Source organism: Stigmatopora nigra, chromosome 8 (assembly GCF_051989575.1).
Source record: "Stigmatopora nigra isolate UIUO_SnigA chromosome 8, RoL_Snig_1.1, whole genome shotgun sequence".
Taxonomy (NCBI): domain Eukaryota; kingdom Metazoa; phylum Chordata; class Actinopteri; order Syngnathiformes; family Syngnathidae; genus Stigmatopora; species Stigmatopora nigra.
In genome coordinates, this window is record NC_135515.1 from 11690882 (window position 1) to 11714032 (window position 23151).

Below are 23151 nucleotides of genomic sequence, written 5' to 3' on the forward strand. Positions count from 1 at the left end.
TGTGCATTCTTGCAGCTCTCCACCGGTTTTCTTTCAAATACTTTTGAATAGCGTTTTGTAATTTTCTATTGAATAAGAAAATCCCACAACTCCTTATCAAGATCTGTCAGTAACACCAACTATACATCCTAAAAGCGTATCGACTGGTAAAAATATGGCATCCAGATCCTGTTTTTAGATTATAAATGCCCACTTTGCAGTTGTGCCTACACAAGATTAAAGGCTGTCTTTGATGGATTATATGCACACTTTCTTCTCAGTTGAGAGCAAAAACAGGCTTGACTAGAACATGACAGGACTACCAAAATGTATTCATCATTTTTTTTTCCTCATGGCTCTATATGTAAATTAAACATTTAACAGGAAAGACAGCGGGGGAATGGCTGACCTTTGTGCAAGCAGCGTGGATTCACTTCCCACTCAATGACGGTGTGGTGGTAAGTGTGAACATTTTTCTGTCTCTACAGAATAATGTAGGTGCACTGTGACTAACTAGCGACCAGTCCTGGATGAGGTCCGTCTAGTTGTTATGGTACACATTGCTCTGTTACTATCATTAGTTTCTAAAGAGAAGTAATCCTACAGAGCACACGCACATCTTTTCTTAGTGAATTTATTTTCAGCAGATGAAAATCGTGATGTGCTTAAAGCACGTGAAAAGTCAATTTGGATCCCATATGTTGACTAAATCTGATAATCTTCGATTTTCCATACACCGATGGATGAATATTTTAATACAGAATAATCTTTGTAAAATTTATCCTAGACCAATGACATCTTGTTTATTACATTCATTCATTCATTTTGCTTACTACGCATCCAATGGTTGAGGAGGTTGCTGGATTCTATCCCAGCTGACTTTGGGAGAAACATAGACTACACCACGGGCAGCTCGGTGGATGAGTGGTTACTACAGTGGCCTCACAGTGGGGGACCTGGGTTCAAATCCAGGTCGGTCCACATGTGTGGAGTTTGCATGTTCTCCCCGGGCCTGTGTGGGTTTTTTTCCGGGTTTCCTTCCACATTCCGAAAGTATGCCTGGTAGGCTGATTGGTCACTCTAAATTGCCCCTAGGTATGAGTGTGGGCGTGAGTGGTTGTTTGTCTTCTTGTGCCCTGCAATTGGCTGCCCACCAATTCCAAGTCTCCCTCGCCTTTAACCCTAAGTCAGCTGGGTTAGGCTCCACCACCCCCCGCGACCCTTGTGGGGAAAAAGCGGTTCAGAAAATGAAATGAGATGAGACAGACTACACCCTAAACTGGTCGCTAGTGCGCTGTAAAGACAAATAACCAACTGCACTCACAATCATACCGCCACTAACGGGAATCGAAACAGCGTAGACAGTTGGGCCAATGAGGAGGTCTGATGGAAGAAGCAGCACCTGACTGCAATCAACTGATTACAGTTGTAAGAGAACAAATTGAAAGTGAAAAGGTGTTCTCTTGGTGGGTTGGAACAAATTCCTGCACCCACTTTGCCCTTTCTGGAATCAGTTTGTCACCTGTGCTCTACACCATCAGGCGGCTTTGTTAATTACAATCAGTGTTAAAAAAAAAAGCAAGTTAGAGGATTTACTGTGCACTATTTTAATAGCAAAATGGGTCACAAAGTCAAATACGGGGTACCATTGATTCGTAATCCTCACCAACCAAAACTAGCTCTATTTTTTTACACCATTAAATAAATGCTTTTACTATTATTTCTCATCTGATCTCATTTTCTGAACCGCTTTATTCAATCATTTTACAAGCCGCTTATCCTCACAAGAGCCTTGTGGCACTAGACGTGGGACACCCTGAAATAGTGTTCAGTTGTAGAGCTGACAACCATACATGCTCACAATGATACCTAGGGGTAATTTAGACTGTCCAACCAGCCTTATGCATATTTTTGTAATGTGGGAGGAAGCCGGAGTACTTAGAGAAAAACCCACGGAAGCCCAGGGTGACATGCGAACTCTACACAGTGAGGACTGACCATGGATTGAACCCTTGACCCCAGAAGTGTGAGGCCACCACTCACACACCATCGTCAAAATTGCCAAAAAGTGTTGTTGTGATAACATTCTAGCCAAATACTGTATCTAATAAACCATGGGCAATGGATACTTTGACCTCATTTCCCATTTTTTAGTAAATAATACTTTGTGTATTTTGCTTGTATATCATATTGTTTGTTGCATGTATACCCTCAGTTGGGCTGTTACTATTACAACGAGCTGCCAAGAAAATAAAACACATGATTTTTATCCATCTATCGCAGAATGCAGAGAGTGCATGCATACAAAAGATAAGCACTTATGAGGATAGCTGGGAGTGTATTTGTTGTTTGGAGGAAAAAATAGAGAACAGAATATACTGATAGAAATGTTATACATACCTAAATTCGGTTGATCCACCAGCTGTGTGGAGTTTACATGTTCTCTCCGGGCCTGCGTGAGTTTTCTCCAGGTACTCTGGTTTCCTCCCACATCCCAAAAACATGCACGATAGGCTGATTGGACGCTCTGAATTGTCCCGAAGTATGAATGTGAGCGTGAATGGTTGTTTGTCTCCTTGTGCCCTGCGATTGGCTGGCCACCAATTTAGGGTGTCCCCCGCCTCGGGCCCGAACTCAGCTGGGATTGGCTCCAGCACCCTCTGCAACCCAAATAAGCATAAAGTGGTTCAGAAAATGAATGAATGAATATATTTATGGCCGATGATTCACACGTTTTACTTCACTACTGACAAGCGTGGGATTGTGAGTGCGAATGGTTGTCTGTCTCTCTGTGTGCCCTACTGGCGACCAGTCTAGACACTATTGTTAAGTAACTGCGTTAAGATGAAACAGGTGGTCCCACAGGCAGGGAAAAACGATAAGACTGCTGGTTTGCCACCCATGTTTGGCAGAAAATTCTGAACAATTTCAAAGTGGGTATTACATTCATTCATTCATTTTCCGTACCGCGTATCCTCGTAAGGTTTGTGGGGTTAGCCGACTTTAGGGGAAAGGCAGACCACACCTTCGACTGGTCGCCAACCAGTTGTAGGGCTCTCAGAAAGACAATCATAAAGCCACTGAGCGGGAATCAAGGCCGTGCTTGCATACACCGAAATCAGGTGAGTGAACCACTACACAAGGGATCGGGAACCGTTTTGACGGAAAGAGCCTTAAACAATTCAAATTTTGAAATATTATTAATTGAGAGCCAATCTTTGAAATTAAAAGAAAACATACATGTGGCAAGTGGCGCTAGAAGTAGTTTCAATTCCAGAGTGCCAAAGTGACACTTCCTATTCCTACAGTGATTTCCATATTTTATATCACAGGGAGCCATACGGACCCATCAAAAGAACCAAATGTGGCTCCCGAGCCACAGTTCCCAACCCCTGCACTACACCATCAAGTGCCAAGTGGGTAAGTAATACTAAATTAAAAATTCAGTGGGATATTTCCATTCACAGGAATTTCAAGAGAATCTTGTTTACAAAAATCATAGTAACAAGTGGAGTAAATTTGTTTCCTATCAACAAATCTTAAGGCAAATCTAATATCACATTTTGTAAATGTTATATTCATATACTTGCATTCCTGCTCTTTCAAAAGGGAAACATTTACATTCAATGCTAAAAACTATTCATTGTCATATATTTCCAACATCCACACATCTTTTTTCCCCCTTTTCCTTATATGGGTCGAAAATAAGAGGCAGGGAACCCTTTGATCATGTCGGAAGTCAAATGTAGGGCACATAAACTATTTACAGCCGCCTTGTGGTGTAGAGGTTCACTCGCTTGACTTCAGTGCAAGCAGGCGCGGGTTTGATTGCCGCTGGTGGCTGTATGACTGTAAGTGTGGATGATTGTTTGTCTGTCTGTGTACCCTATGGCTGACTGGCCAACCAATCTAGGGTGTAGTATGCCATTCGCCTGAAGTCAGCCGGGTTGAGCTCCAGCAACCCCCGCAACCCTTTTGAGAATGTGCGGTATAGAAGATAAATGAATGAATTAATAAACTACTAAGTGCTTTGTCCTCATTAGGGTCACAGGGGGTGCTGGAGTCTATCCCAGATGATTCCGGGCCAGAGTGTCCAATCAGCCTACCATGCATGTTTTTGGAATGTGGGAGGAAACCAGAGTACCAGGAGCAAACCCACGCAGGAATGTAGAACATGTAAACTCCACACAGATGCACCAACCTGGACTTGAACCCAGGACCACAGAGCTGTGAATCCGGCGCACTAACCACTCGCTCCACCGGGCCCCAGATTAAACTATATCTAGATTATATTCAGTTAATTTAGATCATGTAAGAAAATGAAATTACAACCAAAACCTTCTAGACCGCCTTCTGTAAACCTTCTGTGTCAAAGTGGCGGCCCGGGGGCCAAATCTGGCCCGCTGCATCATTTTGTGTGGCCTGGGAAAGTAAATCATGAGTGCTGACTTTCCGTTTTAGGATCAAATTAAAATAAAGAGTATAGATGTATATTATATTTCCTAATTTTCCCCCTTTTAAATCAATAATTGACGTTTTTTAATATTTTTTCGGTCTTTTTTAGTTCAAAAATAATTTTGTAAAATCTAAAAACATAAAAAAAAACTAAAGTAATGTTTTAGATCTTCAAAAAAATGAATATTCAGGGTTTTTAATCCAGTTCTTTTAATCCATTTATAAAAAAATAATCTAAATATTATATCTAAAATGGCCCGGCCCACGTGAAACGTTGACATTAACCGGCCCGTGAGTCTGACACCCTTATTCTAGAAGGTAAATTAAGACTTGCCATTTACTGTGCTGCATTTTCAGATTTATGCAACTCCCAACTTTTTCCTAGTGGACTCATTAAAATTTTCCATGGAAATATTCGGCAAACGATTCCAAAAACACTATATGTTAATCTTTATCAAATTAACCATGGAAAATTGGATGATAACACATCACATCAATAAGAATGACAAGCAGAGGAAGCTATTTATCTATATTTTAAAAAAATCCACCAACCTCTGTCCACCCTGCTTGTTGAAGGCGCATGCAAGCGCCACTACTTGACCAGTAGCCCTGCTTGCAACTGGGACGCACAGCAAGGAGGAAATTTCACAGCCTAACATACTGGACAGCTGCCTGCGCTCCTCCTGACAGGCAGAAAGATTTGATCAGTGTGCACAGAGAACAAACACTCTTCTCTGTTAGCTAGACAGACAGATGGAATGAGATTATTTTGCTTACAGCACTGATGTCTTGAAGTGTAATCGACTTCTTCTTCTCCACAACCTGACCAAAACGTCCGAACATCAACTGTGAACATGAGGAGAAATGGTGGTTGTTAAAAGGGCAGCTCTTCACATCATTGATTGGGTATTAAGGCAGAAAATGCTGTTTCAAAATCCATCTCAAAGTTTTTACAGGAACTGTGCAATTCTCTCTTTTTGTCACCATTTGGCACTCATGCAATTTCTATTAGAATTTTTGTTGTTAAATATTTTCTGTATTCACAACATTAGACACATTACTCATGGAAAACATGATTCCTGGCCTCACCGGAAAACTGATCTCCTCCTCCAGAACTTTGTCTCCAACTACCTAAAGAAGAATTACAGGTTTACAAGATGCGAAAGATTTTTTTCAATATAAAGAAAATGTTCCACATTGCTTATCTGAACATACCTGGCAGAAAAGCTGATGGTTGTCCTCAGAGACTAACAGTAGGCAACAACACTGTGACCGAGTCTGCTGCTGCAGCTGAGTAGACACAAAAACAGAAAATATGATGATGGCCTCAAATTGCAGGAATTTGACATAGACTGTCATCTCTTTTCATCGCATTTTCTGAACTGCTTTATCCTTACTTGGGTTGGGACCCCCCTCTCTCTACTCTGCAAAATCTGTCTAACTTTAGTACTATTAAACATCATAACCACTAGTTATTTGTTACTACTGTTTATATATGGCGAATTAGAACAAATAAAAATGTTTCTTCATTCCAATATCCTGTTTTTTGGTGTTTTTTCAGAGGGTTGTAACAAATTAATTTGTTTTTAGTTCATTTCTATAGGAAATCTTGATTTGAGTACGAGTAAATCGACATACGAGCTCAGTTCCAGAACCCATTAAGCTCGTATTTCAATGTACCATTGTATGACCAAATAATAAGGATAATAATAAGGACTCTATTTTATTAAAAGTCAGCCTTTAAAAAGATAATAATCTTCTTGGATTGACACAGTTAAATAGTATAATAGTTTATTGTTGTGGATGTGGCAGGATGGCAGCACACTAATCTTTGTAAAGGTTGTAATAATTTAATAAAAGACCTTAAATTCCATTATATGTACTTAATGAGTTTGCATGCTTTATTTTGGGTGCACATGTACATCAGTACACACACTATGTGCATATTTATTCATTCACCTCTGACAGTATATATAATAGTGCGCCTTCACACTTCTGTAATCCATAATGCTGGCTGCAGGAACAGATTAAATGCTAGCGACAGCCAACAACAGTGTGCAAACATGAACACACGCACTCAACACATTATGATTTCGCAAGTAGGAAAGACATTCTCCCCCTTTACCCAAATAACTTCAACCAATGAAAACCATACAAAGCGAAGCACCACTCAACAAAATAAATGAATTTTTTGGAACCTACAATTTTCTGCTAACTTGAACTCTTCATGATCATCTCTTACCTATTTTTACACTCCAATTCCAATTAAGATGAGCCATTCTGTAACTTAGTCTATAATCAAATTAAATACACTACAAAGAAAAGATATTCAGTGCTCAAGCTGTTTTATTCTTGTGCAAAAATTTCCTCTCATTTCGAATTTGATGCATGAGGCCTGATTAAGAAAATGTGACTGGGTCAACAAAAGACTTCCAATGTTTTTTTTTAAAAAAAGCTTGACTGTTTGGAACATGGGCGGCCCGGCGGCTGAGTGTTTAGTATGAGCTCAAATCCAGGTTGGTCCACCTTTTTGGAGTTTGCATGTTCTCACTGGGCCTTTGTGGGTTTTCTCCGGGTTCTCCGGTTTCCTCCCACATCCGCAAAACATGCATGGCAGGCTGATTGGACACTAAATTGCTCCTAGGAATGGGTGTGAGTGTGCATTGTTGTCCCTCTCCTTGTGCCCTGTGATCGGCTGGCCAGTGATTCAGGGTGTCCCCAGACTCCCCACCTCCAACTTAGCTGGGATAGGTTCCAGCACCCCCCACGAACCTAATGAGGATAAAGTGGGTCAGAAAATGAATGAATGAAAAATAACCATTTATTTTTCCGGTTCCTCTATTAGTAAAATAGAAATGTGCACATTGCAATTTTCTCCTTTTTTTGACTATTTAAATATTGGATTGTATCCTACAATTGCACTTTACCTTCAGATAATTGGAAATTTCTCAGATTGTCTTTCCATAGTTTTGAATCAATAAAATCCTTTCATCCATCCGTCCATCCGTCCGTCCGTCCGTCCGACCGTCCGTGCGTCCGTCCGTCCGTCCGTCCGTCCGTCCAACCGCCCGGCCGCCCGTCCGTGCGTGCGTGCGTCCGTCCGTGCTTGCGTCCGTCCATCCATCCATCCATCCATCCATCCATCCATCCATCCATCCATCCATCCATCCATCCATCCATCCATCCATCCATCCATCCATCCATCCATCCATCCATCCATCCATCCATCCATCCATCCTTCCTTCCATCCTTCCATCCAATCCATCCATCTATCCATCCATCCAATCCATCCATCTATCCATCCATCCAATCCATCCATCTATCCATGCATCAATCCGCCCGTCCATCAAACAAACCTAACTACAAAACCTCTGATTAATTTGATCATATCAATTTAGTTGTACCCTTATTTTTTACACTTCCTCTAGTTTGCAATTGTCCTTTACTCCAGATGACAATGAGACTTTTCCAAGGTCCATGTTTTTCGCTTATCTAAATTATTGCCAGCCTTCATCCCACCAATCAATCACATTTCACTCTTTTCCTTTGTTACACAGATTGTCAATCTTGGGTAGGGAGTGTTATTCCTACAGCTCGAGGTGTAGATAGGAAGCAGGCACTTGGGAGGTTTTCATGTTTGGAAGGTATGGTATAGCATATACTATACATGTGAAATTGTACCGCTGATATCAAGCACTTACATAATTGATGACTTTGAGCTGAAGAGAGGCTGCATCAAGGTCATAAAGCTCACCTAAAAGACAGGGGAAAGCGGGTGAGTAATGACTGTAGAACAACAAGGAGCGAAGGAGAAAAATGCAGAACATGTACGCAATTGGACAGAAAACAATCGCTAGAGAGATGCTTTGTGGCAGAGAGGTCAGGGGGAGGTGACCACGAACTAGCAAACAGATAGTGGAATAATCTAGACAAGAAAAGTGGAGACTGCAGGGAAGCAAGAAGTCAGGGATTGACATACAGGCAACAAAACAAAAGGAAGAGCCAGTTAGAGGATAGGAAGGACACCCTGAGTCTACGCTCATTTGTCAACAATTAGAGACGAGTAAATAAAAGCTGATGTATGTTTGTGCATTGACGAGTAGCGTTATCAAGTGCAATTATGCATGAGATTGCAAACTCTATACGTCATTAAATCTATCTCAATTCCTACATCGATCAATCAGTACGTCCCAGTCCATTAGCATTGTTCACATCACTCAATGTGTGTCTGTGACATACCACAAAGTTGGAGTATGTTACGATCCAACTCGTTGTAGTCCTGGTCCGACACATCGAGGTTCAGCAGTGCATTGGGGGGTTGAATGGGTGAGGGGCTGAGCGGGGGCCTCTGGTAGGACGCCTGAACAAGTTGGACGCGAACGCATGCCACCGAGGCCTGTAACAATACGCAACAATACACAATAACAAAAGGTCAATCAAACATTGATGTGAGCCAAATTAACTTTGTGATGAGATGGAAAACCGCTTCGTGGGTTTCTTCAGTACGTACAATGTTAAGACTTGCTTCAGTGCAGTATGTGCAATGTTATTGAGGGAAACCTACATGTTTTTCCAGCATGTTAAGATGCACTTCATCTTGATCAGTGAGAGGACTACAGCGCATCTGCAACACAAACCCATTCATATAGGCAAAGAAAAACTCAATTTCATGTATATGATAAACATAGTAGTGCTTTTTGACTGGATAGATTGGTTTGCAAAAGTAAGAAGGGACTAACCAGTAAGACAGCAATGGCCTTGGTCCGCCCCTGGTCCAAGATAGGAATAACAACAGCTGAAAAAAATGCAAGACTTGATAAAAGGAAGAATTGAAAGAAGGCGACCGAAGCAAAATATTGCTGGAGGCATAGATCTAAATTCACTTCTTTAATCACCCTTTTCATTTCCCGTCTTTGTCCTTGCTTTACTCTTAAGCTTACTTTCTTTTTTATATTTTTAAATCCAATTTGTTTTCTTTGTGACTGTTCCTAATAGAAATGCGTGAATAGAACATGAATTCAACAAGGACACAATAAACGTCCTTGCAAAACACTTATTATTATAATCATATAGAGAGGATCAGCACATTGTTAAAATAAGAACATTGATGAAAGTTGAACTTTCTCCACATGTGAATGCCTAGTTAATAACAATACATGTTGACTAAACATGTCCATCTATCCATTTTCTGTACAACTTATCCTCACGGGTAAACAAGTCTTCATCTATCAATTCATTCTTTCAATTATTATTTTAAGGTTTACATGTAAAAGGGAATACACCATGCGTATTTTGGATAGCACTAAAATGTTGTTTATTTTAGGCTAAGACAAGGAGAGCATCTACTTTTTATTACAAGTGGTTAACTTGCATTATGCTCCTGTTTCTTTTTTTTGGTTTTGTACACTGTTCAATCATTTTTTTCTTCCTATTAATAATAATAAGTAATTATAGGTGTTCAGCATGCTTTTGTGAATTTCCTCGGTTGCAGTGTAGAGTGGGCCCTAAGGCGCAGGAAGTAGACGACAAAAAGGGACTGCTGGTGCACAAATTCAAGGTTTTAATGAAAAAACAACAACAAAAAAAACTCTAAAAACGTAAAACTGGGAAAATTTAACAAGAAAAAACCTCAACAGACGAGGAGCCAATATAACCTCATCTTATCTCATCTCATTTTCTGAACGGTGTTATCCTCACTTGGGTCACGGGGGGTGCTGCAGCCTATCCCAGCTGACTTTGGGCCAGAGGCGGGGGACACTCTGAATCGGTGGCCAGCCGATTGCAGGGCACAAGGAGACGGACAATCATGCACACTCACACCCATACCTAGGGGTGCCCAATCAGCCTACCATGGAAGTTCTTGGAATGTGAGAGGAAACCAGAGTACCCAGAGGAAACCCACCCAGGGACATGACCTGGATTTGAACGCAGGACCCCAGAGCTGTGAGGCCGATGTGCTAACGACTCAGCCACCGGGATGCCCGTGACATAACCAAACACAGAAAGTACTTGCACGCTGATGCACACGAACACAGGTTTTACAGAGACAGGTTGATAACAATAACAAACACCTGGGTCATTTAAGGGAAGGAGAGTCAGAAAAGACACAGCAGGTGAAACTCATACAATCACGCGGACAGGACACACAAGGAAACACACGCAACCACTAAAACCCCCAAAAAACATGTGACATGAATGGGAGTACACACAACCTCAACAAATTAAATACACGCTACGGATATAAATATTAGGTGATTAGCCACAACTTAAATTGATAAATAGCTAAACTTTTAATTTACAATAATATTTAGCTTATTTTGTAAAACATCTGTAAAACCCATTGGTTCAGAATATGTAATTATTTTACTTGAGTAATTTGTAATACAGTAGAGTATGTTGAGTTTAATAAATGAGTTAAAAGCAAAATGTCTACACATACCTTTTTGGTGTGCCTTTAGTGGGGCTGCAAGACAGATTTTGTATTTTTCTGGCAGTTCCGAAGGGGGAAAGCCAGCACATTGACATCGAGTCCGTTGGTCGAGAATACTCCTGGGGAGAAGACAACTTGTTTAATTTAGGTTGGACACATGCTGTTAACCCACAGGAGAGGGTAGAAAAACAGAAAGCTAAAGATCAACAAGGACAACTAGAGCAAATTTAAAGTCCATGTGCCTGCATAGGAGAACAAGTCAAAGAAAAGAAAACACGTGATCAGACAAATTATGTATTGTGTAATGACATCCATTTGATGAAGATATATATCCATCCAACTGGATATACACTGCCCTCCAAAAGTATTGTAGTATATTTGGGCTTGAGATCAAAGTAGTAAGATGGGACAAATGTTTATCTGATCGAGTTTTCTCCCTTGGCATTTTTGGCAAAACCTGAAAAAATCTTAAAAATAGAAAAGCAAACAAAAACTGTTTTCCTTGATGTAATCATTGGTGGTACACTTGTGGGTTGTATCTAAACAAGATCCAAGTTAAGAATCCCTCCATTACATAAATTTCCTGTTCCATTATTTTACTTTGAAATTGTCGCGGCAACGTTGCATCTTGAGTGACAATCTCTCTACAATCTGCTGGCCTCCCAATGGCTGTCTTAAAACAACAACAATCCCTTTTTATTTCCTTTTTTTTAAATGTAATAGTACTTCTCAAATAGTGGGGCAGCCCCTCCGTTGGGGTGTCAATGAATTGGCACAGGCATCTGATCAGGATGCCCCCCAGACGCCTCTCTAAGGAGGAGTTCTGGGCATGTCCCACTGGGAGGAGGCCACAGGGCACGCTAGGGAGACTATGTCTCCTGACTAGCCCAAGGACGACTTAAATAAATGTTAGGGGGTCAGTTTGGGCGCCCCAGAGTTGTTTTTTTTTGCCAAGGGAATTAGTGCTGAGGGCTCTCCAAGCAGAATGATTCCTCTCCCTTGTGGTTTCTAATTTCTACAACTTACTCCCTAACTAGTTGGGGATCAGGCTGCAAAACAACACTAAAACCAATTAAAATCATTTATAAGCAAGCTCTGAAAGTATTGGACAGAAAGCCAAAAACGCACCTCTACTGTCAGATGTTAAAAAAACCACAAATGCAAGACAATACTGTTAAATATGTAGATGCCATCTACATTTAAAAAAACTTCCAGCAAAAAGCTCCTCCTCCACTGCAAGATTTTGTACAAGAAAAACCTCCAACACATCAACAATGGCCGGCTGGCTCTAGAGGTGACTGTGTAGTTCTTTTCAAAAAGAGTGCTTTCAGCCAAAGCACCTTCTCTATCCGTGCTGCACATACCTGGAACTCAATACCAATTAACACATGTGAACTCCCGTCTCTGAACCTCTTTGCCAATCATGTTAAAGTCTGGCTGTTTTACGAACAAAATTGCGATCACAGCACTGTCTTAAACTGTGCTAAGTGTGTGTGTATGTGTGTGTGTGTCTTGTATGTGTCATCGTTTATTTTCAACCTACACAAGGGACTAAAGATGGATATTAGCTCTCGGCTACAATCTTACATATTTACATATCATTAACATGAATATAAATATGTTCATTAATATATGCTGTTATTAAATAAATCCAATCAAATCAACCATGTGCTCAGAGTCTGAATGCTCTAACATTGTAAGCAAATGGGAATGGTTCCCTCTCTACTGAGTAAGCATTCATTCAGCTCACTAAAAACGGTGTGTTTGAGTCAAAAAGCATTATTGTCAGGGCTTACAATGGTAGTAAAGGGAATTGACCTTTTTGTGTTGCCCATTTTTGAAGCGGCTTTAATGTGCTGTCACTGAGTAAATTCACACACGGGAGAGCAAAAGGCAAATAAAGTAACTCCCACTGTGGGTCACGAGGAACGCCACTGTAATTTAGTTTGCTACTGTATGTAAAATGTACCTTTTACTGTGTAATTACACAGTGAAAGGTACATGATTTGATCATAGATTGCATAAATTGAGCTGTCACTTTAGCAAGGCCTGTGACATAAATACAGAATGAGTGGAATTTAAGTTTATAGTGTTTGTAAAGATACCGTGATACAGTTTTTGTATACATATTGTACCCTAAGATGAGTATGAATGCACCTAATGAGTATATGTGGGAGTGATGACTTCATCATTTTATAATTACCCACATTAAGGTTGCACTAACGATATTGAATGTACGTTGTGAGCGTCATTAGGCATAACGACATAGCATGAGTGAAACACATAAAGCACTCAGAGTGGGTTAATAAGTGGGAGAAAATTAATTAATACATTTAGTTTTGAGAAGTGTATTATGTGCAGATTGCTGCTATTTAGCATAAAACAGATGTTCCAACTCAGAGAAACATTTCTATTGGTTCAGAAACACTGTCAATATAAACGATATCTTTTGGAAGTCATTGTTGAAGGGGAGTTTTGAAAAGTAGATCAGTAGATCACAATATAGCGTAACCATAAATAATTGTATAATGCAATAGAATGTACACATTAAAAATGAGTTTACCTTAAGAAAGCCTTGATTGTGAGATGATGAGACATTTTATATTATTTAGCTCCAAAGATTTACCCTTATAGAACATCAAATTTTGGTCTTGAAACTAAAGTCTGCAACACGTGCAAAAATCGTATTTGAAAGGCCCAAAATCTGGATGTAAAATATTCAAGGAGATAAATGTTCTATGATCTTCCCATGCTAATCAACATTAGTTATAAAGTTAAGATTGCTGTGACAACTGTGTTGTCCAAAGTGCCAGGCAAGTGATAGTTCTCGTTAGAGAGCAAGATAAAACAGCCTTGACACGCTGTTTGACTGAGGAGGTGACTTGATTAACGGGGACCGCAAGCTGTGAAAAAGGCCTTGTCTGAGTTTAACTATTTCTGGTGCACTCATTAAAATACGTAGACATTCTCAATTTTAACCCCAGAAAATTATTAAAGTGCATTATAAGACTTTTTCACTGAAGAAACTTTTCCATGAAGAAAACGTATTAGATTACTGCAAAACATATACATCAGCAATTCATATTTTTAACATGACATGTACAAATTACTATAGGCCATTCAGGCTGTTTTCCCTATCTCCCTCCTCAACCACACCTGAATCTAATCATCAACTCATCACTGAGCTGTCCAGAAGTTTCATATTGATCCTGATGATTTGATTCAGGTGTGTTTGTGGAGGGGGACATGGAAAACAGACACAATTTTAAGATGTAACTTAAAGTAGATGTCATTATGTTGGAGTTATTGTATTAAATGAATTATCTTAATCATGTTATGTCATGTCTTTAATGCTGAGTTACTTTCAATGAACAGGCATTTTGGTTGACTCTAGTCTAAAGCCTGGGCCAGTCATTATGACTCCTTGAATTTAGTCTGATCCTTCTATGCAAATGATGTTTCTATTGTCATGTGAGTTAAATAAATGTTTGGGGGCCAGTTTGGGTGCCTCAGAGTTTTCTTGCCTAGGGAATTAGTGGAGAGGGCTCTCCAAGCAGAACAATTCCACTCCCTAGTAGTTTCTAATTTCCAAGTATTCAATATAATAAAAAGAATGCATAAAAATGTCAAAATGTATGCTGAAACTCCCAAGCAGAAGACAGGGACCACCCACACAATTCAAAGAAGAAAGCCAGCAAAAAAGACGGCGTGCCGAAGAATACAGTGAGCTCATTCTAGCTTTGTTTTGGATTGATTACGACATGCCATCGAATTTAACAATTTTCTAGACCAGGGGTGGCAAAACATGGCGCTCCCGGCAAAAAATGAATGTGGCTCTTTGCTTCGTATCATATTTTGTATATATTGTTTTATCACCCATAAATGGTTATTTGATAAAGCAAGTTACTTTGACCATATGCATTGTATTTTCCTAATCAAATGGAAATCTTAGCTATTGTTCCTAAAACGATGCTCGGCATATAATAATATTTGGTTCACCATTTCAGAAAATTAATGAATATATGATTGATTTTGGGAAATATTCTTGAGGAAGATGACTTATAGGTAAAGCTTTATGAAAGCTAAATGGGTTTTATTTGGGTAGTATGTTCCGACGATGTTTTTTTTTGGCAGAGGGCTTGACATTATCATTATTCAAATTCAAGGTCAACTCTGAAAGCTTGTAGCCATTACTAGTCAGTTTAGCTCATGTCGCCAACATGGCAGCAGGAAGAAAAATGAATAACGTGACTTACTTTCTGAATCAATATCCGCAGGTAGGTTTTTTATATTTAGTTTTCTTTGTGTAGTTGGATGAATAATTTGGCAATTGCACATATTGTCAATTTGAAATATTAATTGGGAATGAGGAGAAAAAAATCACGGCAAAGATTGCTCTAGTCGACTTTTTCTTTTTACAGGTTCTTTAATTCTCAAGTGAACCGAAGAAGACACCACAAAATGTCGACACAACAGAGAAAACAATAATATCAATACTAAATCATGGAATAAAGTATTCCACAAGAGAAAATACAAACAACAGTCAGGATGGAAGAAGGTTGTCCTCCTTACGGGCTTGCACCAAAAGATGAGTGAGCCAGCGTTTATAATCATTTATTCCATTCAACTTCCATACAGCACATCCTCGTAAGGGTTGGGGGGGGGGGGGGTGAAGCCTATACCAGCTGACTCTGGGAAAAAGGCAGACTACACCCTAGACTGGTCGCCAGTCGGTGTATGGCACACAGAGAGACAGACGACCATTCACCACCAGCGAAAATCGAGCCCAAATCTGTCTGCACTGAAGTGAGGCGAGTGAACCACTACCCCACTAGGTAGTTCTTGCGTTAATAACATTTTTATGCATATGAGCAAGTTTATCCATGCCACCTGGGCAGGGCCTTGGAAGTACAAACATCTACTGAATGCAATGAGTAAGAAGTTCATTGGAAATCTTTGGCTGCAAAGTCTGAAATGGGAAATGTCTTCGATTGTCGTATGATTGTCAGTATTATTCAAGTTACTTTGAAAAAAAAAGGGTTATAGACTTTATTACTTCTCTGAAAAGAAATTCAATTCAGTTACTAGTTAATTGAAAGTAACTATGTTACTATACTTAAAAAAAAGAATAAAATATTTGGCTCGTTACCAAATCTGTATGACTGGTGCCAAAGTTGGCTAGGATAGGCTCCAGCACCCCATGAAATGTGCATCCCGAAAAGCACTTTCAGTGTGATTCTCAATTGCCTTTGCAGCGTGCTTTTGTTGAAACAGTTTTGTGTGTGTGCATACACAGGGTTTGTTTGTTTGCTCGTATGCCATACTTGTAAGATCCACGCTACTCTCAAAGTGTCTCTGATTGGCTTACCCTGACATATTGCCTGCCCTATGTTAGCCAATCAATGACCTAAGCCATGACGTGTTTTACTCATATTATTAGAATGACACGAGCCATGTGGACTCTAGAGGGTTGTTCAAAAACAGTGCCAACTGAGAAAACCACGGAACGGAGACAGCACCAGAGACGTCTGTAAATGACAGATAGTCTTGTGCGCAATTGCAGATGTGCTCTTGAATATTGCCCGCAGGCTGAGAGATTGGGACCCATGAGGATTGGAGACATTGTGAAAATGCTGGCGGAGTTCATGTGAATAAAAGGCAATTGTGTTTGCTGACAGTCTGTCTCAGCTGCATTCATAAGTACAGATAACGACATTTCCTTTGGTAAAGTGGGTAACGCTTATACAGGAACTATAGCGCCATTATAGATGATAGGTAGAAAAATGTAAACCGTTGCGTTCGAGGTGAAAGCAAAATAGTTTTTTCTTTATGTAATGAAAAACATGTAACTGCGTTAATTTCAACACTGGTGATTGCTAGCTGAGAAGAAATAGAGGGGAATTCATGCATAGTTGTCATGGGTGATGGGTAAGACGTCGTTGAGCTCATAATCACCCCTCTTCCTTCCCTTATTGCCATGCCTCTCAGGGCACTGTCACTCTTGACAGAGCTACTGCAAATCAGTACACAGCAGTCCTCCACTCACAGCAAAAACACGCACACATGATATACGCATAAAGAAAACAACACACACCTGATCTTGCCCTCCTGTGGCAGCTCATGCGGTGGGTCATCAGACATCAGCCTCAAATTTCCTTCCAGTGTGTAAACACATACGCATTCCTAGAATGAAGCATATATTAGGTTTGTATTTTTTTCATATATATATATATATATATATATATATATATATATATATATATATATATATATATATATATATATATATATATATATATATATATATATATATATATATATATATATATATATATATATATATATATATATATATATATATATATATATATATATATATATATATATATATATATATATATAAATATATATATATATATATATATATATATATATATATATATATATATATATATATATGTGTGTGTGTGTGTGTGTGTATCTTCCGCACTATACACATATATAAACACATACGCATTCCTAGAATGAAGCATATATTAGGTTTGTATTTTTTTCATATATATATATATATATATATATATATATATATATATATATATATATATATATATATATATATATATATATATATATATATATATATATATATATATATATATATATATATATATATATATATATATATATATATATATATATATATATATGTGTGTGTGTGTGTGTGTGTATCTTCCGCACTATAAGGAGCACCTAAAAGCCTTCAATTTTTTCAAAAGATGACCTTGTGCCTCATATTCCTGTGCGCCTTATATATGGATCAATATTGAGCCGCAACTACGGTAAGCAGACCCCGACTCCATTTCCCCCATAAAAGAAGTAATGTGCGGTGGATGCTGGGGTATATAGTTCTTTTGTCAATCCACCTGTGGTGGCTCATTGCAATGGGATACTGAATGTATTTTCCTATAAAGGCATGGACATTAATTTGAGCATTTAAAAATCACTGTAAAAGAGTGTATATGTGTGTGTGTTCATACCGCATGAGGCAAAAGAGTCTGTACGCCATCTCGAAGGGCCACTCGCAGCGAGCGCACATCGACAACGGCTGCCAGCTGTAGCAGAGCATCCTGTGGAAGGAGAAAAACATATGCCTTTATTTCTGACTGGCTGCTCATTTCAAGTAAACATTGGAGCCTACATGTTAGTGCCCTGAGCTGAAGTTCTCTGGCTTTGCCATGTTTATGTGGCAAGCTAGCTAACGAGCTGCAAAAAAACTCAGAGCAACATTCAAACAGTGGCATGCTTGAGGCACCCAAACAAAAATGCTAAAGAGGATTAGGTTTGCTCTTGTGGACATTGCACTGCAAAAATCTAATGTGTGGCGATTCACCTGCAGCCTTTTTTAGGGAAGGAAATGCCCAACACATATATAAAATCACTTAAATAACAAATATGTTGGTCTGCCTTCACATATTTTTTTGTAATGTGTTAATTAAAACAACTGAGATGGAATCAATGCATAAACAAACAAGTTTCTTTTTAACTTATTCATTCCAAATGCATCTCCAACAATAAGACTTACATTTGAATGAGGATTGTGGTGCAAACAGGGTCTCAAAAGACCAAAACCAAAACTTGATATTCACCATTTTTTGGATATTAAGTCTCACCTGAGTATAAGTCGCACTATCCAAAAAATGCACAACAAAAGGGGGAAAAATATGCCAGTATCGGAACTGATGTTTCTTTTTTAAAATATCAGTTTCAGTTTTAGAATTTTTGCATTATTAGATTAGATTAGATAACCTTATTCATCCCGTATTTGGGAAATTTCACTATTAAAGTAGCAAGAGGGTGAGAATACAGACACAGACTTTTTAGACTATAGAATAAATCGGCAATAAATCAGTAGATAAATAAATAAAAACATAAATAAATAAATAAAGAAATAAGCGTGTTGGTAAAATATATATACATACACATAAATATACATACATATATATATATAAATATATATACTATGAAGACCCGAATAATAGTAGGCACTGGAATAATAGTAGGGAGTGGAAAATTCCAAATGAATTAATAATAGTAGGCACTGGAATAACAGTAGGCAGTGGAAAATTCCAAAAATAATGAATATTAGGAGTAGTAGTAGTAGTACTATTATTACGGTGCCTACTATTATTAATTCATTTGGAATTTTAACACTCCCTACTATTATTCCAGTGCCTACTATTATTGGGGTCTTCATAGTACATATATATAAATATACATACATAGATATAAATATACATACATAAATATATAAATATACATACATGAATATATAAATATACATACATATATATAAATATACATATACATACATACACATAGATGCACATGTATACATACGAATATTGCAATCTTTATTAGTCTTCTATTAAATGGGTGGGCCACAACAGCAATTCATATTGCACATCACCACCACAGAAAAAGTCCACATTTAATGCCATTCCACTTATTCCACACAGTTTTCAAACTGCATTATTACGACATTTTAGTGTGCGGGCATCTCAGCTGGGTACCAAAATCCGATCAAAGCACTGGGAAATGGTGAAATAAATCAAAAAAACTTTAGACACAGCTGCTTCCAATGTGATCTGGTGAATATAAACGGGAAAGATGAGCCTCCTGTTAAAAATATTGCCTTTGACTGCCAGATCTAATTTTGCTTTTCAAAGCTGCGTTAGTCACACTGAGCTTCTTGTATTCATCCTGTATCGCTTTAAAGCAGCGGTGTCAAATACATCTATGTTGGCCATTATTTTGTCAAATAGGACCCCAACAGTGAATCGAGAGCTAATAGTTGTTCACCTCCCTCGTTTTCAGACAGATGAATCGAGAGTTGAATCATTCGAAGACATTTTACTTTTTAATTTTTGAAAATACTTGGCCATTTAAAAGGAGAAAAAAACCTGAGGTCACGGGGGGTGCTGGAGCCAATCCAGCTGATCCAGCCGATCACAGGGCACAAGGAGACGGACAACCATGCACAAACACACCCGTACCTAGGGGCAATTTAGAGTATCCAATCAGCCTACCATGCATGTCTTTGGAATCAGGGAGGAAACCGGAGTACCCGGAGGAAACCCACGCAGGCCCGGGGAGAACATGCAAACTGGATTTGAACCCAGGACTCCAGAGGCCGATGCGCTAACCACTCGTGTCAATTATATATACACACACACACACACACATATATATATATATATATATATATATATATATATATATATATATATATATATATATATATATATATATATATATATATATATATATATATATATATATATATATATATATATATATATATATATATATATATGTGTATATATATATATATATATATATATATATATATATATATATATATATATATATATATATATATGTATATGTATATGTATATGTATATGTATATGTATATGTATATGTATATGTATATATGTATATGTATATGTATATATATATATATATATATATATATATATATATATATATATATATATATATATATATATATATATATATATATATATATATATATATATATATATATATATATATATATATATATATATATATATATATATATATATATATATATATATATATATATATATATATATATATATATATATATATATATATATATATATATATATATATATATGTGCGTGTGTGTGTGTATCTTCCGCACTATAAGGATATACACTGTCTTAACCATTCCACCAATAATGTCCTTTAAAACATTTTTCGGTTGAAGTTATCTGAACTTCTTATCCACCACTCAGTCACACTCGAACTACTAAAAAAAACAGGAAGGACAAGGTCATTTGGGTGTGGAGGGGGGATGTCTGTGCATTGGTATGGGTCAAACAGTGAAGGATGCGAGTAGGGCAAATACATTGAGGGAAGGTTGTGTGAGTGTGTTGCACTCATGCCAGAGCACTCAGTGGTGCTTTTTACATACGATTAAACGTGATTAGCTTTGATCACTCAATCAATCGGCCAGGGTGCTGTCGTAATGAGGTTAGACCTGCGGGAGCCAGGGAGAATCAGTGTGGGTTGCATCATCAGCCAGAGAGCTTGAAATGCTGGTGTAAATTCGCCTAAGTAATTTTTGATTGGAAATGTGGTGAAATTTCAGCTGCCGGCCACAATTATCTATCATTCAATGTACGCGCATCATGGTCGTGAAGATATTCCGAAGGAAATGTCAAACTCGTCTTTTGACCTTTAATAATCGTTTCCCATAATAAACCGTAATGCATTTATTATATCAATGCATCTGCTTCTGACTCCTCGTCACATACACTTATTTTATTTTGTCGCATTAATGGACAAGAGCACCTTATTTTAACCTGTGACTTTATCTTTTTTATGAAAGACACGGTCACGTACTTATTAGTACATACTGATATGACAGCATTCATAATGTGAATGGGATAAGAGACATCATTTTATAAAACAAACCAGATTATATTTGTTCACCCCATGCCATTTTATTTTGAGTAAATTTGAGGAAGGGTTTTATCTGAATTGAAAATGCGATGAAAATATTATCATCCACTGCTAACATGATTATATTAATATGGTATTGCCATTATCATAGTTATTTATCATCTTATTGTTCAAAACAAACATTTGTTTGACACATTTTGCATCAAAATGGAAATGTTAAACTGAATCATGACTAAACAAATACATGGTGTTATTTGTTGCTTTTTCCCCTCGATTAAGGTCGCCCCATCCCATAGCTGTCCTCTCATCTCCCTATAGTTTAAAAAAAAATCTTCTAACCCCAGCATTTTTTGTTTTCATAGAGAGCTCTGACATTTTGGATGGCAGTTGCACCACCGAGTACACCTAAACAGATCTTTCTCATTAGGGTTTTATAGCTCCCACCTACTGCCTGCAAATAAAAATTCAACATGATTGTTTCATTCACGCTCTACAGATTTAGCTGTTTTTTTCCGACCTGAAATCCTCTTCTGCTTCACTCATGGTTGAATGTTTTCCAGAGCTGACAAAATATGTGCATAATAACACTGCAGAGAGATAACATATGGAAAAAGGTTGGAAATAATTATCATAAATTTACGTTTGTGAACTTTTACAAACTGTTTTCAATACCGCAACACTATGCGTGTTCCACCTAGAGTTGAAAAAGCTACACATTTTTTGAAGTATGTACTTCCGTCCTTGAAGAGGCACACTCTGGGCCCACCTGGAGGGCAACTGAGCCTAAAATACGTATTCAAGTGGAGCCGCTGTACAGCAGGTGTTAAAATTTGACAACATAACAGTCAGCCCTGGAGACTAATAGTGTAGAAAGGAAATGATGATGTTGTATGACTTGCGGGATAATAAAATGTAAAGGTAAAGAAAAATGTTGCATTCGCTCTTTTCCCTGAACTACTATCAAGTCATTTTAAAGTTAATGAAAAATGATGTAGACATCTGGAGCATTTCTGTGGGGACAGCAACTCTGAAAAGTTTAATCAAGTCTACATGGGGAGCACACTAGTGGTGCCTTAAAGCCAAGTAAATTCTGTCAATGTAATATCCCACTGAGTACAACTAGTAGGAGGATATTTGCATAGATATTTGACATTTTTCACACGCCTATGAATGCCTGAAAACTTAACTTTAGCAAGTGTTACCATAATTGGTTAATCTGCCTAATACACTAACATTTTGACATACGAGTCCTCAACATACGAGAAATTTGAGATACGAGTAAAGTTCCGAGCCAATATTTGCCTTGAAATACGAGAGACATTTTGAGATACAAGCAGATGAGACAGCCAGGTGGCCGAGACGCCAGCGGCTGCGTATGATAACAGTCCACAGTCTTTCTCGCCGCATCTCCCTCGTGTAAACATATCTACGAGCACTGGGGAGTGCGTTGAATTTTTTTCGTGTTTATTCCGTTAGTCAGTGTAGAATTAAGGGAAAAACAATAGGTCCAAAGCAACCAGGTGCAATGAAGGGTAGTGTAGTAGGAAAATCGAAAAACATGAGAGTGGTGTTTGCGTCACGGCACGCCAATACGAGAGGAGCACCCGGGCATGTTGGCAAGTGGTCGTGCGTTATCCTATTGTGAGGACATTTGTGTGGGTCATTTTCGTAATATTTCGAAGGGGAGATAAAAGCAAACAACCCTAAAAGTGAAGGTGGAAGTGAGGCAAAATGAGCCAAACCGGAAGAAGAATAGTAAAAAAGAATTAAAACAA

At 38.2% G+C, this 23151-nt stretch overlaps 1 protein-coding gene across 2 annotated transcripts in view; it reads right to left on the reverse strand.

Moving 5' to 3' along the window:
* Positions 1 to 23151, reverse strand: part of pde2a (phosphodiesterase 2A) — a 165865-nt gene that overhangs the window by 17618 nt on the left and 125096 nt on the right. For both annotated transcript variants that reach the window (XM_077723204.1, XM_077723205.1), the window contains exons 3-13: positions 17902 to 17991; positions 16959 to 17047; positions 10874 to 10983; positions 9174 to 9229; positions 8999 to 9058; positions 8674 to 8830; positions 8136 to 8188; positions 5650 to 5724; positions 5524 to 5565; positions 5212 to 5280; positions 4987 to 5117 (exon numbers count right to left, since the gene is read on the reverse strand). In XM_077723204.1, the coding sequence (XP_077579330.1) occupies positions 4987 to 5117; positions 5212 to 5280; positions 5524 to 5565; positions 5650 to 5724; positions 8136 to 8188; positions 8674 to 8830; positions 8999 to 9058; positions 9174 to 9229; positions 10874 to 10983; positions 16959 to 17047; positions 17902 to 17991 (932 nt within the window). The remainder of the gene's footprint in view (positions 1 to 4986; positions 5118 to 5211; positions 5281 to 5523; positions 5566 to 5649; positions 5725 to 8135; positions 8189 to 8673; positions 8831 to 8998; positions 9059 to 9173; positions 9230 to 10873; positions 10984 to 16958; positions 17048 to 17901; positions 17992 to 23151) is intronic.